The 21,991-nt window shown below is 50.8% G+C and overlaps 1 protein-coding gene across 3 annotated transcripts in view; it reads right to left on the reverse strand.

Annotated features, from left to right (window-relative positions):
• The window catches only part of LOC122539556 (clathrin light chain A-like), a 70,299-nt gene that overhangs the window by 15,186 nt on the left and 33,122 nt on the right, over positions 1 to 21,991 (reverse strand). For all 3 annotated transcript variants that reach the window (XM_087979845.1, XM_043674539.2, XM_043674538.2), the window contains one exon: positions 9,698 to 9,809. In XM_087979845.1, coding sequence (XP_087835971.1) covers positions 9,698 to 9,809 — 112 coding nt within the window. The remainder of the gene's footprint in view (positions 1 to 9,697; positions 9,810 to 21,991) is intronic.

Genomic DNA, 21,991 nt, shown 5'->3' on the forward strand with positions numbered 1-21,991 from the left:
CAACCTTTTACACACTCACTGTCTATAACCATTTGCAGACTCTCCAACTCCTCTTGACAACACATTAATGTCCTTCAGGGAAGGAAATCTGAGATCCTCATCTGGAGTCTGGCCTGTATGTGATTCCAGACCCACAGCAATGTTGTTGACTCCCAACTGCCCTCTGAAATAGCCTAGCAAGCCACTCAGTCATATCAATCCCTACAAAGTCTCAACAAAGAAATGAAGGACCAGCTCACATTGACCTAGGCACCAGAAAACAGAACAGCAGAAACCACCCTGTTAATCCTGGAAAGTTCTCCTGACTAACATCTGGGAAGTGGTGTCAAAATTGGGAGAGCTGTCTCACAGACTAATAAAGCAACAATCTGACACAGTCATACTCATGGAACCATACCTGACATGCCCTAGGAACCACCATTACCATCCCTGGATATATCCTGTCCCATTGAAAGGACAGACCAAGCAGAGGTGACTGCACAGTCAGGAGGGAGTTGCCTTGAGAGTCCTCAACATTGACTCCAGGCCTCATGACGTCTCATGGCTTCAGGTTAAACATGGGCAAGGAAACCCGCTGCTAATTACCATGTTCCGTCCTTCCTCAGCAGATAAATCGGTACTCCTCCATTTTGAGCAACATTTAGAGGAAGCACTGAGGATGGTAACGGCACAAAATGTATTCTGGTTGGGAGAGTGGCTCGGCAGCAGCACTACAGATGGAGCTGGTCGGGTCCTAAAGGATACAACTACCAGGGTGTGGGTCTGCAGCAGATGGTGAGGGAACCAACAAGGAGGAAAGACAAACTTTGAGCTCATCCTTATCAACCTGCCAGCTCCAGGTGCATCTGTCCATGGCAGTGTAAATAAGAGTCACCACAGCACAGTCCTTGTGAAGACAAAGTCTCACCTTCACATTGAGAATAACCTCCATCGTGTTGTGTGGTATTATTATGAGTGGGCCATCAACAGGAGCAGACTTGGACTCCAACATAATCTGTAACCTCATGAACTGACATTTCCCCCACTCAACCATTACCAACAAGCCAGGGCATCAACCCTGGCTCAATGGAGACTACAGGAGGGCATGCCAGAAGCAGCACCAGGCAAACTTATAAATGATGTGTCAACTGGGTGAAACTACCAAACAAGACAAAATGTGTGCTAAACAGCATAAACAGCAAGGGACAGAGTCATCGAGGTGTACAGCACTCTATGAAATAGATTCGGTGGTCCAACTCATCCATGCTGACCAGATATCCTAAATTAATCTAATCCCATTTGCTAGCATTTGGCCCATATACTTCTAAACCCTTCCTATTCATTTACCAATCCAGATGCCTTTTAAACGTTGTAATTGTACCAGCCTCAAGTGGTCCCACAACTAATGGATCAGAGCGAGGGGAACCCCGAGTCCCAGAGCGAGGGGAACCCCGAATCCCAGATCAGAGCGAGGGGAACCCCGAGTCCCAGAGTGAGGGGGAAACCCCGAGTCCCAGAGCAGAGCGAGGGGGAAACCCCGAGTCCCAGAGCAGAGTGAGGGGGGAACCCTGAGTCCCAGAGCAGAGTGAGGGGGAACCCAAGTCCCAGAGCAGAGCGAGGGGGGAACCCCGAGTACCAGAGCAGAGCGAGGGGGGAACCCCGAGTCCCAGAGCAGAGTGAGTGGGGAACCCAAGTCCCAGAGCGAGGGGATCCCCGAGTCCCAGAGCAGAGTGAGGGGGGAACCCTGAGTCCCAGAGCAGAGTGAGGGGGAACCCAAGTCCCAGAGCAGAGCGAGGGGGGAACCCCGAGTCCCAGAGCAGAGCGAGGGGGGAACCCCGAGTCCCAGAGCAGAGTGAGTGGGGAACCCAAGTCCCAGAGCGAGGGGATCCCCAAGTCCCAGAGCAGAGCGAGGGGGGAACCCCGTGTCCAAGAGCAGAGTGAGGGGGAAACCCCGAGTCCCAGAGCAGAGTGAGGGGGGAAACCTGAGTCCCAGAGCAGAGTGAGGGGGGAACCCCGAGTCCCAGAGCAGAGTGAGGGGGGAACCCTGAGTCCCAGAGCAGAGCGAGGGGGGAACCCTGAGTCCCAGAGCAGAGCGAGGGGGAACCCAGAGTCCCAGAGCAGAGCGAGGGGGAACCCAGAGTCTCAGAGCGAGGGGGAACCCTCAGTCCCAGAGCAGAGCGAGGGGAAACCCCAAAACCCAGAGCAGAGCGAGGGGGGTACCCCAGGTCCCAGAGCGAGGGGGGAACCCCCAGTCCCAGAGCAGAGTGAGGGGAAACCCCGAGTCCCAGAGCAGAGTGAGGGGGAACCCCGAGTCCCAGAGTGAGTGGGAAGCCCTGAGTCCCAGAGCGAGGGGGAAGCCCTGAGTCCCAGAGCAGAGCGAGTGGGGAACCCCGAGACCCAGAGCAGAGTGAGGGGGGAGCCCTGAGTCCCAGAGCAGAGCGAGGGGGGAACCCTGAGTCCCAGAGCAGAGCGAGTGGGGAACCCCGAGTCCCAGAGTGAGTGGGGAACCCCGAGTCTCAGAGTGACTGGGGAACCCCAAGTTCCACAGTGAGGGGGAACACCGAGTCCCAGAGCAGAGTGATGGAGAACCCCGAGTCCCAGAGCGAGGGGGATCCCCAAATCCCAGAGCAGAGCGAGGTGGGGGAACCCAGAGTCCCAGAGCAGAGCGAGGGGGGATCCCCGGGTCCCATGGCGAGGGGGAACCTCCAGTCCCAGAGCAGAGCGAGGGGAACCCCGAGTCCCAGAGCAGAGCGAGTGGGGAACCCCAAGTTCCACAGTGAGGGGGAAACCCCGAGTCCCAGAGCAGAGCAAGGGGGAAACCCCGAGACCCAGAGCAGAGCGAGGTGGGGGAACCCCGAGTCCCAGAGCAGAGCGAGCGAGGAACCCCGGGTCCCAGAGCGAGGGGGAACCCCCAGTCCCAGAGCAGAGCGAAGGAGAACCCAGAGTCTGAGAGCGAGGGGGGAACCCTGAGACCCAGAGCGAGGGGGGGGAAACCCCAAATCCCAGAGCGAGGTGGGAACCTCGAGTCGCGGAGCAGAGCGACGTGGGAACCCCGATTCTCAGTGCAGCGCGAGGGGGGAACCCCGAGTCCCAGAGCAGAGTGACGGGGGAACCCCGAGTCCCAGAGCAGAGCGAGGGGGGAACCCTGAGTATCAGAGCGAGGGGGATCCCCGAGTCCCAGAGCAGAGCGAGGGGGAAACCCCAGGTCCCAGAGCAGAGCGAGGGCGAAACCCCGAACCCCGAGTCCCAGAGCAGAGCGAGGGGGGATCCCTGAGTCCCAGAGCAGAGCGAGTGGGGAACCCCGAGTCCCATAGCGAGGAAGAAGCCCAGGTCCCAGAGCAGAGCGAGTGGGGAACCCCGGGTCCCAGAGCGAGGGGGAACCCCCAGTCCCAGAGCAGAGCGAAGGAGAACCCAGAGTCTGAGAGCGAGGGGGGAACCCTGAGTCCCAGAGCGAGGGGGGGGAAACCCCAAATCCCAGAGCGAGGTGGGAACCTCGAGTCGCGGAGCAGAGCGACGTGGGAACCTCGATTCTCAGTGCAGCGCGAGGGGGGAACCCCGAGTCCCAGAGCAGAGTGACGGGGGAACCCCAAGTCCCAGAGCAGAGCGAGGGGGGAACCCTGAGTATCAGAGCGAGGGGGAAACCCCAGGTCCCAGAGCAGAGCGAGGGGGGAACCCCGATCCCCGAGTCCCAGAGCAGAGCGAGGGGGGATCCCTGAGTCCGAGAGCAGAGCGAGTGGGGAACCCCAAGTCCCATAGCGAGGAAGAAGCCCAGGTCCCAGAGCAGAGCGAGTGGGGAACCCCGAGTCCCAGAGTGAGTGGGGAACCCCGAGTCCCACAGCAGAGTGAGTGGGGAACGCCAAGACCCAGAGCGCGGGGGGGGAAGCCCCGAGTCCCAGAGCAGAGCGAGGGGAATCCCGAGTCCCAGAGAGAGGGGGGACCCCAAGTCCCAGAGTGAGGGGGAAGCCCCGAGTCCCAGAGCAGAGTGAGGGGGGAACCCTGAGTCCCAGAGCAGAGTGAGGGGGGAACCCCGAGTCCCAGAGCAGAGCGAGGGGGAAACCCCGAGTCCCAGAGCAGAGCGAGGGGGAAACCCCGAGTCCCAGAGCAGAGTGAGGGGGGAACCCTGAGTCCTAGAGCAGAGTGAGGGGGGAACCCCGAGTCCCAGAGCAGAGCGAGGGGGAAACCCTGAGTCCCAGAGCAGAGCGAGGGGGAAACCCCGAGTCCCAGAGCAGAGTGAGGGGGGAACCCTGAGTCCCAGAGCAGAGTGAGGGGGGAACCCTGAGTCCCAGAACGAGTGGGGAACCCCGAGTCCCAGAGTGAGTGGGGAACCCCAAGTCCCACAGTGAGGGGGGAACCCCGAGTCCCAGAGCAGAGCGAGGGGGAACCCCGAGTCCCAGAGCAGAGCGAGGGGGAACCCCTGAGTCCCAGAGCAGAGCGAGTGGGGAACCCAGAGACCCAGAGCAGAGGGAGGGGGATACCCTGAGTCCCAGAGCAGAGCGAGGGGGGAACCCTGAGTCCTAGAGCGAGGGGGAAGCCCTGAGTTCCAGAACGAGGGGGGAACCCCTAGTCCCAGAGCAGAGCGAGTGGGGAACCCCGAGTTCCAGAGTGATTGGAGAACCCCAAGTCCCACAGTGAGGGGGGAACCCCGAGACCCAGAGCGGGGGGGGAAGCCCCAAGTCCCAGAGCAGAGCGAGGGGGAAACCCTGAGTCCCAGAGCAGAGCGAGGGGGAAACCCCGAGTCCCAGAGCAGAGTGAGGGGGGAACCCTGAATCCCAGAGCAGAGTGAGGGGGGAACCCTGAGTCCCAGAACGAGGGGGAAACCCCGAGTCCCAGAGCAGAGTGAGGGCGGAACCCCGAGTCCCAGAGCAGAGTGAGGGGGGAACCCTGAGTCCCAGAACGAGGGGGAAACCCCGAGTCCCAGAGCAGAGTGAGGGGAGAACCCCGAGTCCCAGAGCAGAGCGAGGGGGAACCCAGAGTCTCAGAGCGAGGGGAAACCCCCAGTCCCAGAGCAGAGCGAGGGGGGGAAACCCAAATCCCAGAGCAGAGCGAGGGGGAACCCCGGGTCCCAGAGCGAGGGGGGAGCCCCCAGTCCCAGAGCAGAGTGAGGGGAAACCCCAGGTCCCAGAGCGAGGGGGAACCCCCAGTCCCAGAGCAGAGCGAGGGGAAACCCCGAGTCCCAGAGCAGAGTGAGGGGGAATCCCGAGACCCAGAGCAGAGGGAGGGGGAAACCCCAAGTCCCAGAGCAGAGTGAGGGGGAATCCCGAGTCCCAGAGCAGAGTGAGGGGGGAACCCTGAGTCCCAGAGCAAGGGGGAAGCCCTGAGTCCCAGAGCAGAGCGAGTGGGGAACCCCGAGTCCCAGAGTGAGTGGGGAACCCCAAGTCCCACAGTGAGGGGGGAACCCCGAGTCCCAGAGCAGAGCGAGGGGGAACACCTGAGTCCCAGAGCAGAGCGAGTGGGGAACCCCGAGACCCAGAGCAGAGGGAGGGGGATACCCTGAGTCCCAGAGCAGAGCGAGGGGGGAACCCTGAGTCCTAGAGCGAGGGGGAAGCCCTGAGTTCCAGAACGAGGGGGAACCCCTAGTCCCAGAGCAGAGCGAGTGGGGAACCCCGAGTTCCAGAGTGATTGGAGAACCCCAAGTCCCACAGTGAGGGGGGAACCCCGAGACCCAGAGCGGGGGGGGGAAGCCCCAAGTCCCAGAGCAGAGCGAGGGGAATCCCGAGTCCCAGAGAGAGGGGGGACCCCAAGTCCCAGAGTGAGGGGGGAGCCCCGAGTCCCAAAGCAGAGTGAGGGGGGAACCCTGAGTCCCAGAGCAGAGCGAGGGGGAAACCCCGAGTCCCAGAGCAGAGTGAGGGGGGAACCCTGAGTCCCAGAGCAGAGTGAGGGGGGGGACCCTGAGTCCCAGAGCAGAGCGAGGGGGAACCCAGAGTCTCAGAGCGAGGGGGAACCCCCAGTCCCAGAGCAGAGCGAGGGGAGGGAACCCCAAATCCCAGAGCAGAGCGAGGGGAACCCCGGGTCCCAGAGCGAGGGGGAAACCCCAGTCCCAGAGCAGAGCGAGAGGAAACCCCGAGTCCCAGAGCAGAGTGAGGGGGAATCCCGAGTCCCAGAGTGAGTGGGAAACCCTGAGTCCCAGAGCGAGGGGGAAGCCCCAGTCCCAGAGCAGAGCGAGGGGAAACCCCGAGTCCCAGAGCAGAGCGAGTGGGGAACCCCAAGTTCCACAGTGAGGGGGAACCCCGAGTCCCAGAGCAGAGCAAGGGGGGAACGGGGTCCCAGAGCAAGGGGGAACCCCCAGTCCCACAGCAGAGCGAGGGGGAACCCCAAATCCCAGAGCAGAGCGAGGGGGGAACCCCAGGTCCCAGAGCGAGGGGCAACCCCCAGTCCCAGAGCAGAGCGAGGGGAACCCCGAGTCCCAGAGCAGAGCGAGTGGGGAACCCCAAGTTCCACAGTGAGGGGGAACCCCGAGTCCCAGAGCAGAGCAAGGGGGGAACCCCGGGTCCCAGAGCGAGGGGGAACCCCCAGTCCCACAGCAGAGCGAGGGGAACCCCAAGTCCCAGAGCAGAGCGAGGGGGAACCCCCAGTCCCACAGCAGAGCGAGGGGGAACCCCAAGTCCCAGAGCAGAGCGAGGGGAAAACCCCGAGTCCCAGAGCGAGGGGATCCCCGAGACCCAAAGTGAGGGGGAACCCCAAGTCCCAGAGCAGAGCGAGGGGGAAACCCCGAGACCCAGAGCGAGGGGGAAGCCCCAGTCCCAGAGCAGAGCGAGGGGAAACCCTGAGTCCCAGAGCAGAGCGAGGGGAACCCCGAGTCCCAGAGCAGAGCGAGTGGGGAACCCCAAGTTCCACAGTGAGGGGTTACCCCGAGTCCCAGAGCAGAGCAAGGGGGGAACGGGGTCCCAGAGCGAGGGGGAACCCCCAGTCCCACAGCAGAGCGAGGGGGAACCCCAAATCCCAGAGCAGAGCGAGGGGGGAACCCCAGGTCCCAGAGCGAGGGGCAACCCCCAGTCCCAGAGCAGAGCGAGGGGAACCCCGAGTCCCAGAGCAGAGCGAGTGGGGAACCCCAAGTTCCACAGTGAGGGGGAACCCCGAGTCCCAGAGCAGAGCAAGGGGGGAACCCCGGGTCCCAGAGCGAGGGGGAACCCCCAGTCCCACAGCAGAGCGAGGGGAACCCCAAGTCCCAGAGCAGAGCGAGGGGGAACCCCCAGTCCCACAGCAGAGCGAGGGGGAACCCCAAGTCCCAGAGCAGAGCGAGGGGAAAACCCCGAGTCCCAGAGCGAGGGGATCCCCGAGACCCAAAGTGAGGGGGAACCCCAAGTCCCAGAGCAGAGCGAGGGGGAAACCCCGAGACCCAGAGCGAGGGGATCCCCGAGTCCCAGAGCAGAGTGAGGGGGGAACCCTGAGTCCCAGAGCAGAGTGAGGGGGGAACCCTGAGTCCCACAACGAAGGGAAAACCCCAAGTCCCAGAGCAGAGCGAGGTGGGGGAACCCCGAGTCCCAGAGCAGAGCAAGCAGGGAACCCCGGGTCCCAGAGCGAGGGGGAACCCCCAGTCCCAGAGCAGAGCGAGGGGGAACCCAGAGTCTGAGAGTGAGGGAGGAACCCTGAGTCCCAGAGCGAGAGGGGGGAAACCCCAAATCCCAGAGCGAGGTGGGAACCTCGAGTCGCGGAGCAGAGCGATATGGGAACCCTGATTCTCAGTGCAGCGCGAGGGGGGATCCCCGAGTCCCAGAGCAGAGTGAGGGGGGAACCCCGAGTCCCAGAGCAGAGTGAGGGGGGAACCCTGAGTCCCAGAGCGAAGGGAAATCCCCAAGTCCCAGAGCAGAGCGAGGGGGGAACCCCAAATCCCAGAGGAGAGCGAGGTGGGGGAACCCCCAGTCCCAGAGCAGAGCGAGGGGGAACCCAGAGTCTGAGAGCGAGGGGGGAACCCCGAGTCCCAGAGCGAGGGGGGGGAAACCCCAAATCCCAGAGCGAGGTGGGAACCTCGAGTCGAGGAGCAGAGCGACGTGGGAACCCCAATTCTCAGTGCAGCGCGAGGGGGGATCCCCGAGTCCCAGAGCAGAGTGACGAGAGAACCCCGAGTCCCAGAGCAGAGCGAGGGGGGAACCCCGAGTCTCAGAGCGAGGGGGATCCCCGAGTCTCAGAGCGAGGGGGATCCCCGAGTCCCAGAGCAGAGCGAGGGGGAAACCCCGAGTCCCAGAGCAGAGTGAGGGGGGAACCTTGAGTCCCAGAGCAGAGCGAGTGGGGAACCCCGAGTCCCAGAGCGAGGGGGGAACCCCTAGTCCCAGAGCAGAGTGAGTGGGGAACCCCGAGTCCCAGAGTGAGTGGGGAACCCCAAGTCCCACAGTGAGGGGGGAACCCCGAGTCCCAGAGCGAGGGGGAAGCCCAGGTCCCAGAGCAGAGCGAGTGGGGAACTCCGAGTCCCACAGTGAGGGGGGATCCCCGAGTCCCAGAGCAGAGCGAGTGGGGAACCCCGAGACCCAGAGCGGCGGGGCAAGCCCCGAGTCCCAGAGTAGAGCGAGGGGAACCCCGAGTCCCAGAGAGATGGGGGACCCTGAGTCCCAGAGTGAGAGGGGAACCCCGAGACCCAGAGCAGAGCGAGGGGAACCCCGAGTCCCAGAGAGATGGGGGACCCTGAGTCCCAGAGTGAGAGGGGAACCCCGAGACCCAGAGCAGAGCGAGGGGAACCCCGAGTCCCAGAGAGAGGGGGGACCCCGAGTCCCAGAGTGAGAGGGGAGCCCCGAGTCCCAGAGTAGAGCAAGGGGGAACCCCGAGTCCCAGAGCAGAGCGAGGGGAAACCCCGAGTCCCAGAGCGAGGGGGGACCCCGAGTCCCAGAGTGAGGGGGGAGCCCCGAGTCCCAGAGCAGAACAAGGGGGAACCCCGAGTCCCAGAGCAGAGTGAGGGGGAACCCCAAGTCCCAGTGGGAGGGGGGAACCCCGAATCCCAGAGCAGCGCTACTTACCTTGGTGCAACCGAATGTCGGTGCCGAATGGACTGGAGACCTGGAGTGATGCGGGACAGTTTTTGGATGAGGCCTTGCGTGGGTAGTCAGACCATGTGCTCACTCACCTGCTGTACTGAAGAAGGGCTCATGCCTGAAACGTCGATTCTCCTGTTCCTTGGATGCTGCCTGACCTGCTGCGCTTTTCCAGCAACATATTTTCAGCTCTGATCTCCAGCATCTGCAGTCCCCACTTTCTCCTGCTGTACTGTAATGTCTATTTGAAATTCTTTATCGGACTGTAATGACAATCCTTTAACTATGTCATAACTATCTTATTTCTAACTTTGTTTAGACACTACAAGTAATGCTACCACTTATCCTTTTATTTCTCTTTTCTATCCAAGATTTATACCTAGTTACTTGCACCTAAGATGGTGTCATCAGAGGCAGCCACTGTAAAAGCTTTTCACTGCATTGTACTTCTGTATAACAGTACATGTGACAATAAAGGATATTCGATTCTATTCTCTTATGGTTTCACTAGGTTGACGCCTCATGCTTCGGTATGCCTGGTACTGCTCCCAGCTCACCTTCTAGCACACTTCTCCGAACTCGGATTATCCTTCGGATTTGATGTTTGTGATAGAGTGGGGGAGTATGCTGGGCCATGAAGATACAATATGAATTCATATTATATCTCCTCAATTTTTTTATCCAAAGTGAATAATTTCATACACCCCTACTTTAAATTTCATCTGTCATGTGTAATTTACCAGTTTTTGATTACTTACCCAACTCTGCTAGATGTTTTATTTGTTCTTCTCTCCATTTGCGTATACTATCTGGCTCCTGGTGTAATCGATCAGCTTGTGAAATGACCGAACATGCATCAGCACCATTCTCCTGTTGAAAGAGGAATTTTAAAAATATGCATCCATTGATCTCCACATTAATTATGTTAATGAACAAGTACATTGGAATATTCTGAATGGCTCTGAAATTCCCAAGTGGTCACGTATTTCTGATACAGATAGTGTTGGAAATAGGACTCAGGAATTTTTCTAATGTTGACTGGTGTGATGCAGCTCCTTGGAAAACCAAAGATTGACATGCTAAAAGGTTACATTGAACAGTCCTGAAAATGGGCACAGGGATCACAATGTGTGACCACAGCAGCCTTGTCCACTCCTCAGAGAGGCCAACGTGATTTCTCTGTGTAGCCAGAGCTATGTGTGCTGTTGATTGACTGAATACATAATCAATATGTGTGAATATTGTATAAAGCCAGGCTGCAAGCCCGGAAGTGGGTGAAACATATACTAGGAATCCTGGGTGAGCTGAATCTGCTGCAGGCTTTCAAAGCTGCACAATAGGCCATGATGGAGAAAGGTGTTCTGTATCTACAGGAGGCAGAGGTCCTCCAGACACACCAGGTGTGCAGACAGCTCTGCTGTTCTAGCCCTGAGAATCTGGAAGAATTAACACATGGAGTTCAATGACCTTACGCAAGTGGTCAAGATCAGTGAGTGCATAGATATTCTGAGGGTGCTAATGGCTTGGTAATGTTGACAGATTCACATCCTGGGTCATACCTTGTAACAACCTGGGAACCTGCATTCAAATCTCCTCATGTGCAAATGATGGAAATAGATTCTTAAAAAAAAATCTTAAAACTCTAATGATGACCAGGAAACCACTGCTGATTGTAGAAGTCCATCGAGTTCACAATGTCCTTTAGCAAAAGAAATCTGTATCAGGTCTGGTCTAGCTGAGACTCCAAACTCACAGTAATGGGGTTGACTCTTAACTGCCCTCTGAAATGACCTGGGAAATCTCTCAGTTGTATCAAAGTGCTTCAAAAGACTCCAAGTAATGAAACTGGAGTGGGTTTACCTACACCAAACAGAATATACCAGTTCAAGACAAAACTCACTTTCTCAAAACCTTTTTATTAATGCATTATGAGATGGTGGCTTCACTGGCTAGGCCAACATTTATTGCCCAAGCAGAGGGCAGTTAAGAGTTAGTCATGTTGCTATGGGCCAGGCGAGGTAAGGATGGCAGTTTCCCTCCCTAAAGGACAATCGTGAACCAGATGGTTTTTCTGACAATCGACAATGATTTACAGTCATCATTAGACTCATAATTTCAAAATTTTTATTGAATTCAAATTCTACCATCTGCCACAGCAGGATTCAAATGAGGGTCCCCAGATATTACCTGGGTCTCTGGATTAACAGATCAGTGATAATACCACAAGATTTTTACTTCCCCGATTAGGGAAATAAATGTTGGCTATGTGAGCAACACCCACATCCCATTGCCAAACATATTTTTAAAAATCACATTCTTCCAAGAACACCATCAACCTTTATCGCTGCTCACATCAACACATGATTTATTACTCAATCTCTGATAAGGGTCATAAATGAGAACCATTTCTATTATCTCATGCTCAAAAATTTGGCATTGCCAGAAGCCTCACACCCACATCGTTGAAATAACTGAAGGTGACATTATTTGAGCAGTAATCTTCCTTCTCACACGCAAATCTGCATTGTCACGGAATCACATAGTTGATACAGTGCAGATAGATAAAAATGAGGCCTGCAAATGCTGGAGATCAGAGTCTAGATTAGAGTGTGCTGGAAAAACACAGCAGGTCAGGCAACATCCGAGGAGCAGGAAAATTGACGTTTCAGGCAGGAGCCCTTCATCAGGAATGAGGCAATCTCAGCTACCTTCCTCTCAAGCCCCATCCCCCTCCCATTTAGCTCTCCACCCCCAAGGCTCCCAGCCTCATTCCTGATGAAGGGCTTTTGCCCGAAACACCCATTCTCCTGCTCCTCTGATGCTGCCTGACCTGCAGTGCTTTTCCAGCACCACTCTAATCTTGACAGTGCAGATAGAACCCATTCAGCACGAATTCTGCAACAACTCTGAGCATTTTATCACAAATCTGCTGCCATTTCCCCAGAACTCTGCACATGCTTTCTGATTAAATAGTCATCCAAGGCTCTGGTGAAAGCCTCACTTGAAGCTGCCTCCACCACATTTCCAGGCAGTGCCTTCCAAACCTTAACTACTTGCAGTGAGAAAGTTTTTTTTCACCTTATACTTGTTTGTTTTGCAGAACACTTTAAGACTGTGCCCTCTGATTCTGAATCTGTTTACACATGGAAACATTTTCTCTCTCACCATTCTGTCCAGACCCCTCATGGTTTTGAAAACTTCTATTAAGCCTCCACTTAGCCTTCTCCTTTCCAAGGAAAACAGTCTCAACTTCTTCAATCTTTCCTCACAGCCCAAGTGCCTCGTCCCTGGATCATTCCCGTAAATCCCCTCTACACTCTCTCCAATAAATCCATATCCCTACCAAAGTGTGGTGCTCAGAACTGTACACAATTCTCCAAGTGAGGTCTAACCAGCATCTTATGTTAATTCATATAGCATCCCTGCTCATGTACTGTATGCTTCTATGAGTGAAGCTTATAGAATATTGTTTGCTCTCTCTACTATCCTGACCCCTTTAAAGACTTAAGTACAACTCTGCTTGTGCACACCCTTTAGAATTGAGTACCCTTAATTTAATATGGTCTCTCCATGTTATTTATAGCAAAGTATATCAACTCACACTTCTCTGCATTGAACTTCATTTACCACTTAGCTGCCTATTCCATCAGGATGCCAGTGTCTCTTCAAAGTTCTACACAATCCACACAGTTTACAACTCTCCCAAGTGTTTTGAGATGTGTGTATTTTGACATTGTCACCTGTACACCAAGATCCAGATCATTAATATAGATCATAAAAGGCAAGGGTCCCAATACTGACCCCTGGGTAATTCTACTACAATTCCACCTCCTGCCTGAAAAATATGTGTTAACCATTACTCTGTTTTCTATCCTTCAGGCAATTTTGTATCCATGTTTCTACTGTCCCTTTTATTCAATGGCCTACAGTTCTCCTCACAATTGTGTGTGTAGGGCACTGCTCCAAAGCTTTTTGGAAATCTATGTACACAACCCATCAACAGCTTTGCCTTCATTAACTCTCTCTGTTATCTCTTCAAAAACTCCAGCTCCCCCTAGTCGAGTTGCCAATAACATAATATTGAAGTGAAGTGAAAGGCAGGAAGTTTAGAGGGAACTTGAGGAAAAGCTTTTTCACCCAGAGGGTGGTGATGTTCTGGAATGTACTGCCTGGGAGGGGAGTTGAAGCAGGTAACTTCACAACCTTGAGAAGGTATTTGGAAGAGAACTTGATGTATCACAACGTTCAAGGTTATGGGGCTGGTGCGGTAAAGTGGGACTGGTGTAGTAGTAGTAGCAGCCTTTTGGCAGTATAGATTTGGTGGGTTGAAGGGCCTCTTCCATATGCTATGATTATGCTCAGCTGCACATAGAATAATTTCTGGAACTTCTATCCTCCTTTCTTACCTCTTGTGATGTCAGGAAGGCCACAAACCCCTCTTCCTTTGACCTCTACACACCTGGTGGCACTTGTGTACCAATGACTGAGTGCTTAATTTCATGGTGTGCCCACATCTAGTGAATGCTGTGATGTTTCCTCCATAGACACTACACACCCTCAATCCAGCCTGTAAGCTGCTTACCACCACAGAACAACCCAATTTAATTATTAGGTACATAGCAAGAGGAGTAGGCCATTCAATAAGATCATGGCTGATGTGTGGTTGAACTTGAAACGTCTGCCTTTGGCCCATATCTCTTGATACCCTTGCTTCATAAAAACTTATCTATCTCAGGTTTAAATTAATGACTGAATTAGTTTCATTTGAGAAAGAGAGTTCCAAACCTCCAACAGTCTTTGGTGTAGAAAAGCTTTCTAATATCTCTCCTGAATGGCCTGGCCACAACTTTTAGACGATGATTCCCGGTTCTAGAATCTTCAACCAATGGAAATGGTTTATCTTTATCTACCCTGTCTTTCCCTGTTAATATTCTGAAGACCCCGATTAGATCACCCCTTATCCTTCTAAATTCAGGAGAATAAAGGACTAATGTCAAATCTTTCTTCATAATGTAAACTCTGAAGTTCCCCAGGGCTAACATATCCTTCCTAGGGTGTAGTGCCCAGATCTGCTCACAGTACTCTAAGACTGAGCACCAGCCATACACTATAAACCATGTACTGAAGTTTAGGTCTTTGGTGTTAAAAGTAGGAAGTAGTCAATTACAATACTGAGGTGGAAATGTGCATATAGTAATTTCCTATAGAAGCACTCGCACTAAGTATTTCACATTTTTACTATTTTGGGTTCCTATTAATTAGGTAAAGTGACATTCAAGTCTAGATTGAATTAGGTGAGCTTCTACTCAGAACATAGAACATTACAGCCCGCGATGTGAAATTAATCTGCTGCCCATCTAACCTACACCGTTCCATTATTGTCCATATGTATGTCCAATGCTCATTTAAATGTCCTTAACATCAGCGAGTCTACTACTGTTGCAGGCAGGCCATTCCACACCCCTACTACTCTCTGAGTAAAGAAACTAGCCCTGATATATGTCCTAAATCTATCATCCTTCAATTTAAATGTATGTCCCCTCGTGTTAGCCTTCATCCAAGGAAAAAGGGTTCCTATCTAATCCTCTGATTATTTTACATGTCTCGATTAAGTCACCTCTCAACCTTCTTCTCTCCAATAAAAACAGCCTCAGTCCCTCAGCCTTTCCTCATAAGACCTTCCTTCCATACCATGCAACATCCTAGTAAATCTCCTCTGCACCCTTTCCAAAGCTTCCACATCCTTCTTATAATACAATGACCAGAACTGTACACAATACTCCAGCTGCGGCCTTACCACTATCTCGTACAGCTAAAGCATGACCTTGTGGCTCCGAAACTCAATCCCCTGACCAATAAATGCCAACACAGCATACATCTTCTTAACAACCCTATCAACCTGGGTGGCAACTTTCAGGGATTTATGCACCTGGACACCGAGATCTCTCTGTTCATCTACATTGCCAAGAATTTTATCATTAGTCCAGTACTCTGCATTCCTGTTATTTCTTCCAAAATAAATTGCCTCACACTTTTCTGCATTAAACTCCATTTGCCACTTCTCCGCCCAGCTCTGCATCTTATCTATGTTCCTCTGTAACCCACAACATCCTTTGGCACTATCCACAACTTCTGGGGTATAACTAGGGTTTTTTAAAACTGAAAAATAACATCTGCCTCCTTATACTCCAGCCTTTAGATATGAAGGACAGCATTCCATTAGCCCACATGACTATTTTCTGCACCTGTTTGTGACATTTTAAAGAGCTATGCACCTGAACCCCCAAATTCCATTGGACATTCACTGTATTTAACTTTGTACCTTCAATCAATACTCTGATCGAGCCATTTCTGGTCTCAAATAGATAACTCCACGCTTACTTATCTTTAAATCCATCTGCCATAGCTTTGCCCTTTCACCTAATCAATCAATAAATGCCCTATTAACCCAAATGCCCAAATAACCTGTTGTAATGTTATGCTGTCGTCAACACTGTCTATAATGCTATCCAATTTTGTGTCATCAGCAAATTTGGATAGTTTTTATGCTATTGTCCAAGTCCTTAATAAAGACTGTGAATAATTGAGGCCCAACACAGATCCCTGTAGGACACCACGAGTCACCTCCTGCCATTTTCAGTACTTACCCAATATTCCAACAGTCTGCTTCCTGCCACTCAACCAATTTCCTATCCATGTCAATAATTTGCCCTCAACTCTGTGGGCTTCCATCTTAGCTAACAATCTCTTGTGTGGGATTTTATCAAAAGTCTGGAATGCCTTACAAACAACATCCATTGATTTACCTCTGTTCAGTGTCTTTGTCACCTCTTCAAAAAAACTCTATGAGGTTTGTCAGGAAGGACCTACCCTTCATAATCCATGCTGATTCTCCCTGATAAACAAACATTTTTCAAGATGATCATAATGATCATACCCTCTAATCATTTCCCCACCATAGGTGTCAGGATAACTGGTCTGTAATTCCCTGGTTTCTCTCTGTCACCCTTTTTAAGGAGCAGAGTGACACGAGTAAATTTCCAATATTAACTAGCTGACAGTGAGTTTGGTAACATCATGGGCTGTCAATTCATAAATGCCAAATATGGGAAGTTATGAAAGCCCGACTTCCTCTAATATAAAGAATATTGGCAGCAGTAAAAACAACAACATGAAACTTGTATTCCACATCCACCCACCTCCCTCCATTGAGACCTAGAAATTCAGTCACTGGTCTGTAATCACCCAGGGTGATTTGCAATCCTGCAATACTCTTAGGGAGGGAGTTTCAGGATTTTAACCCAGTGACACTGAAGGAACTGCGATAGATTTCAAAGTCAACAGACTGTGAGTGGTGATAATGGTGTTCCCATGTATCTTCTGCTCTTAAAGATCTTTGGTGAATTTCTGTACTGCATCTTGTAGATAGTACACAGTGCTACTACTGAGCATTGAGCTGGAGGGAGTGGATGGTACACAGTGCTACTACTGAGCATTGAGCTGGAGGGAGTGGATAGTACACAGTGCTGAAACTTTATTGCTGGAACAGCACAGCAGGTCAGGCAGCATCCAGGGAACAGGAGATTCGACGTTTCGGGCACAGGCCCTTCTTGCCCGAAACGTCGAATCTCCTGTTCCCTGGATGCTGCCTGACCTGCTGTGCTGTTCCAGCAATAAAGTTTCAACTTTGATCTCCAGCATCTGCAGACCTCACTTTCTCCTCGATAGTACACAGTGCTACTACTGAGCATTGAGCTGGAGGGAGTGGATGGTACACAGTGCTACTACTGAGCATTGAGCTGGAGGGAGTGGATAGTACACAGTGCTACTACTGAGCATTGAGCTGGAGGGAGTGGATGGTACACAGTGCTACTACTGAGCATTGAGCTGGAGGGAGTGGATGGTTGTCATCGAGTGTTACTCCCTGTCTTTTCCCCTTAGCCCTGTAATTTTTTTTTATTTTTCAGTTAATGAGTGAACTCTCTCTGAAAGCCATGATTGAAGTTGCCTCCTTTCCAGGTCCTAAGCATGCACTGTGTATTCCTGTTGCTTCTTTTGGTAATTCCTTATCTCTATGTCATATTGCTCATAATCTTTCCACCAAAGAGAATACAGAATCATACAGCAAGAAAGAGGCCCTTTGGTCCACTCAATTCACACTGATAAAAGCCCTTGGAATCTACAGTCAGAACTGCAGACCAGACAGTCTCATCAGTAGCAGGGAAACTACTGGAGAAAATTCTGAATGTGTGCATCGATCTCCACTTGGAGAAGCAAAGCTTGATCAGGGATAGTCAACATGGTGTCGTCAGAGGGAGGTCAGACCGAACAAATTTGAATTTTTTGAGTGACCAGTTTAAGATGAGGGTAGTGTCGTAGTTTACATGGATTTCAGCAAAGGCTTTGGCAAGGTCCCATATAGCAGACTTCTCAAGAAAGCAATTGCACATGGGGGTACAGGGTAATTTGAGAAAGTGGTTTCCACATTAGCTCAGTTGTAGGATACAGAGGGTGATGACAGAAGGCTCCTTGAGTGACTGGAATCCAGTGTCCAGTGACGTAGCACAAGATCTGTGCTGGGTCTCCCATTATTCGTCATTTATATAAATGATAAAGATGATTGTGTGGGATTTGGATTAGTACATTTACAGATTACACAAAGAGTTGCCGATGGTTAACAGCGAGGTTGACAACAGACCATTTTTATAAGACATGGCAGCCCTATTTGAGTTATTTGGATATAGATTTGTCAGCTATCTTATCTAGGGCGTTTGTTTAACTGGGATGGTTAGATTTGTCAAGCCCTGGGCCCTGGAGGGGGTCTCCTGAGTTAATATGGGTATATATGCAATGTTCCCGTTCCTTTGTTTGGGAGGTTTGCGCCAAGCATAGGTAAAGGGGCAGTACAGAGAGATCTGGGTATTCTTGTACACCAGTCAATGAAGGCAAGCATGCAGGTACAGCAGGTAGTGAAGAAGGCTAACAGCATGCTGGCCTTCATAACAAGAGGAATTGAGTATAAAAGCAGAGAGGTGCTTCTGCAGCTGTACAGGGCCCTGGTGAGACCACACCTGGAGTACTGTGTGCAGTTCTGGTCTCCAAATTTGAGGAAAGACATTCTGGCTATTGAGGGAGTGCAGCGTAGGTTCACGAGGTCAATTCCTGGAATGGCGGGATTACCTTACACTGAAAGACTGAAGTGACTGGGCTTGTATACCCTTGAGTTTAGAATACTGAGAGGGGATCTGATTGGGACATATAAGATTATTAAAGGATTGGACACTCTGGCAGAAGGAAGCATGTTTCCGCTGATGGGTGAGTGCCGAACCAGAGGACACAGCTTAAAAATACGAGGTAGACCATTTAGGACAGAGATGAGGAGAAACTTCTTCACCCAGAGAGTGGTGGCTGTGTGGAATGCTCTGCCCCAGAGGGCAGTGGAGGCCCAGTCACTGGATTCATTTAAGAAAGAGTTGGATAGAGCTCTCAAGGATTGTGGAATCAAGGGTTATGGAGATAAGGCAGGAACAGGATACTGATTAAGGATGATCAGCCATGATTATATTGAATGGTGGTGCAGGCTCGAAGGGCAGAATGGCCTACTCCTGCACCTATTGTCTATTGTCTTTGTATTCTGTGTTTTCTTTTGATTTTCTTTCTTTTTTTTGATCTATTAGTTATTTACTTGGTGTTGCTTTACATAGTGTTAGGGTTTGTTTTGTACTAGAGGGTAGGTTATTAGTTAGTAGACAGTAGTTGTATTGTAATTTGTGTTTTTTTTCTTTTTACTATACTGATATTTGTTATTGATTATATTTTTCAATAATTTTATATGTTTGTAAAGTTAAAAAAATTTGCTAATAAATATATTTACAAAAAAAAAACTGAGGTTGAGTGTCTTGGGTTACAAGTAGATATAAACAGAGTGGTCAAATGGGCAAATAAGTTTGACCCCACCCCACAGCTCACCAATAGGATTAACAACACACTGAGGAATCTGCAAAAAAACGGACAGATAACCAGGTTTGACCTACAGAGAATGAAACCTGAAAGCAACAACACCCCCAGATTCTATGGACTATCTAAAGTGCACAAACCAGACATCCCACTCAGACCCATAGTATCACTACCAGGGACACTATCATACAAACTGGCTAAAGAACTACAGCAGAAACTGAAACACCTGATCAGCGGATCCAGACACTCTATACAGTCATCACAGGAATTCTTGGACATCATCAGAAATATACACATAGACAAGGAAGAAACCAAGGTCTCATTTGATGTAATAGCACTATTCACCTCTATCGACAAAACCGTAGCCAGAGAAATAATAGCCAACCTGCTGGACATACAGAACAGACAACAAGACCGGGAACCTATCAACAAAGACGGCATACTCAAACTACTGGACCTGTGCCTCACAACTTCACATTCAACAACCAAATATATGAACAAATTAACGGCACACCCATGGACTCACCCATCTCTGGACTCATAGCAGAAGCGGTAATGCAAAGATTAGAACAAACAGTCTTACCGCAAATTCAACCCAAACTCTGGGTCAGATATGTAGATGATACCTTTGTAATCATTAAAAACACAGAAATAGAGAACACACAGCGGATCATCAACTCCACGCTCACAGGAATCCGATTCACTAGAGAGGAAGAAAAGGACAACCAACTCCCATTCCCAGATGTAATGGTACAGAGAACACCGAACGGAGAATTCACCACAAAGGTATACAGGAAATTCACACACACAGACCAAGTCCTAAACTACGAAAGCAACCACCCCAATACACACAAAAGAAGTTGCATCAAGACACTGTTCAAAAGGGCCACAACACTCTGCAGTACACCAGAACTGCAAAAAGAGGAAGAAGAACACCTCTACAATGTATTCGCCAAAAACGGATACCCCTGCAATTTCATCAACAGATGCCTAAGGGAAAGACAACAGAACGAGGACATGCCACAACCCAAAGGACTAGCCACACTACCATACATCAAAAACATTTCTGAACTGACAGCCAGACTACTGCGACCACTAGGACTTATAACAGCACACAAACCAACAGCCAATCTCAGACAACAACTCACCAGAACGAAGGACCCGATATTCAGCATGAGCAAAACCAATGTAGTGTACAAAATCCCATGCAAGGACTGCACAAAACACTACATAGGACAAACAAGAAGACAGCTAACGATCCGCATCCATGAACACCAACTAGCCACGAAATGACATGACCAGCTATCCTTAGTAGCCACATACTCAGATAACAAGCAACATGAGTTCGACTGGGACAACGCTACTATTATAGGACAAGCCAAACAGAGAACAGCCAAGGAATTCCTAGAGGCATGGCACTCATCCACAGATTCAATCAATAAGCACATCGACCTGGACCCAATATACCGGCCACTGCAGCGGACAGCTGGAACTGACAACCGGAAGCGGCAGTTACAAATCACTATAAATGCCAGAGGAAACATCACAGAAGCGCTTCACAGGAGGCTGAGGATGTCACCTAGACAGGAGACGAAACGTCTGCAACACAAATTCCCAGCTCGGTGAACAGAACCACAAGGACAAATAAGTGGCCAATGGAAATTTAACCCTGAAAAGTGTGAAGTGATACACTTTGGAATTACATTAGAAGGTTCTGTAGAACAAAAAGACCTTGGAGTGTTTGTCCATAGATCTTTGAAGATAGAAGGACAAGTTAGTACGGTGGTGATAAAGACACACGGGACACTTGTCTTTATCAATCGTGATTACAAAATCAGGGAAGTCATGAGGGAGTTGTACAGATCTTTGGTGAGACCACAGTCATTGTACTGTGTGCAGTACTCTCTCCACAGATACTACCAGCTCTGCTGAGTTTTTTCAGCAATCTCTGATTTTATCACTGAGTCCTGTTCTGATCACCACATTACAGGAAGGAAATGATTGCAACTGGAGGTGGTGCAGAGGAGATTCACCAGGGTGCTGTCTGGAATGGAGAATATAAGTTATGAGGAAAGGTTGGACAAGTTTGGGGCTTTCATTGGATCAGAGAATTCTGTGGGGTGATTGGATTGAGATGTATAAGATTATGAAGGGCCTGAACAGAGTGGATAAGGAGCAGCTGTTCCCTTAGTTTAAGGGTCAGTCAGAGGGGACGTAGGTTCAAGGTGACAGGTGGGAGATTTAGAGGGATGTGAGGAAAAACATTTTTACCCAGAGGGCAGTGACGGTCTGGAATGCCCTCTCTGGGAGGGTGGTAGTGGCAAATATTCTGACATGCTTTAAAAAGTACCTGGATAAGCACTTGGCACATGATAACATTCAAGGCTACAGCTCAAGTGCTGGTAAGTGGGATTAGGTTGAAGGTCAGGAGTTTCTATTATGTTGCTGCAGACTCATGGGCCAAAGGGCCTCCTCTGCACTGTATGATTATATGATACACACGTCCCACTTCCATGAATTTAGCCCATAGCCTTGAATATTATGACACTTCAAGTGCACAGCCAAGCACCTTTAAAGGTTGCGATGTTTCCTTCCTGGACTTCCTGCCAGGCAGTGCATTCCACCTGCTGGATGAAAAAGCTTTCCCTCAAACACCCTTTAAACCTCCTATCTTTCAGCTTAAAATTATGCCCCTTGTTATTGAACTTCAACTAGAAGGACTAGCTGTTCTCTCCCTTTTCTGTCAAGATCTTACTTGATTCTGATTATCTCGATGCGTCTTCTTCAAGGTGAACACTCACAGCTTCTCCAGTCTAAGTAACCGTCTCCTCATTGCTGGAACCAATCCCATTAATGTCTTTGCATCCATCCTAAAGTCTTTGCTCAGAACAACACACAATACTCAAGCTATGGCTGAACCAATTTGCTTTTACAGATTTATTATAATTTCCTTGCCTTTGTCCTCCATTCCTCTATTCATAAAGTCCAGGAATTTCTATGATTTATTAACCACACTCTTAACACATCTTGACAACTTCTATGATTTATGCACATATGCATTCAGGTCTCTCTGCATCAGCAACCCTTTAGAATTG

This window comes from Chiloscyllium plagiosum, unplaced genomic scaffold (assembly GCF_037043375.1).
Source record: "Chiloscyllium plagiosum isolate Xiang-an unplaced genomic scaffold, Cpla_swu_hap1 HiC_scaffold_36, whole genome shotgun sequence".
Taxonomy (NCBI): Eukaryota; Metazoa; Chordata; class Chondrichthyes; order Orectolobiformes; family Hemiscylliidae; genus Chiloscyllium; species Chiloscyllium plagiosum.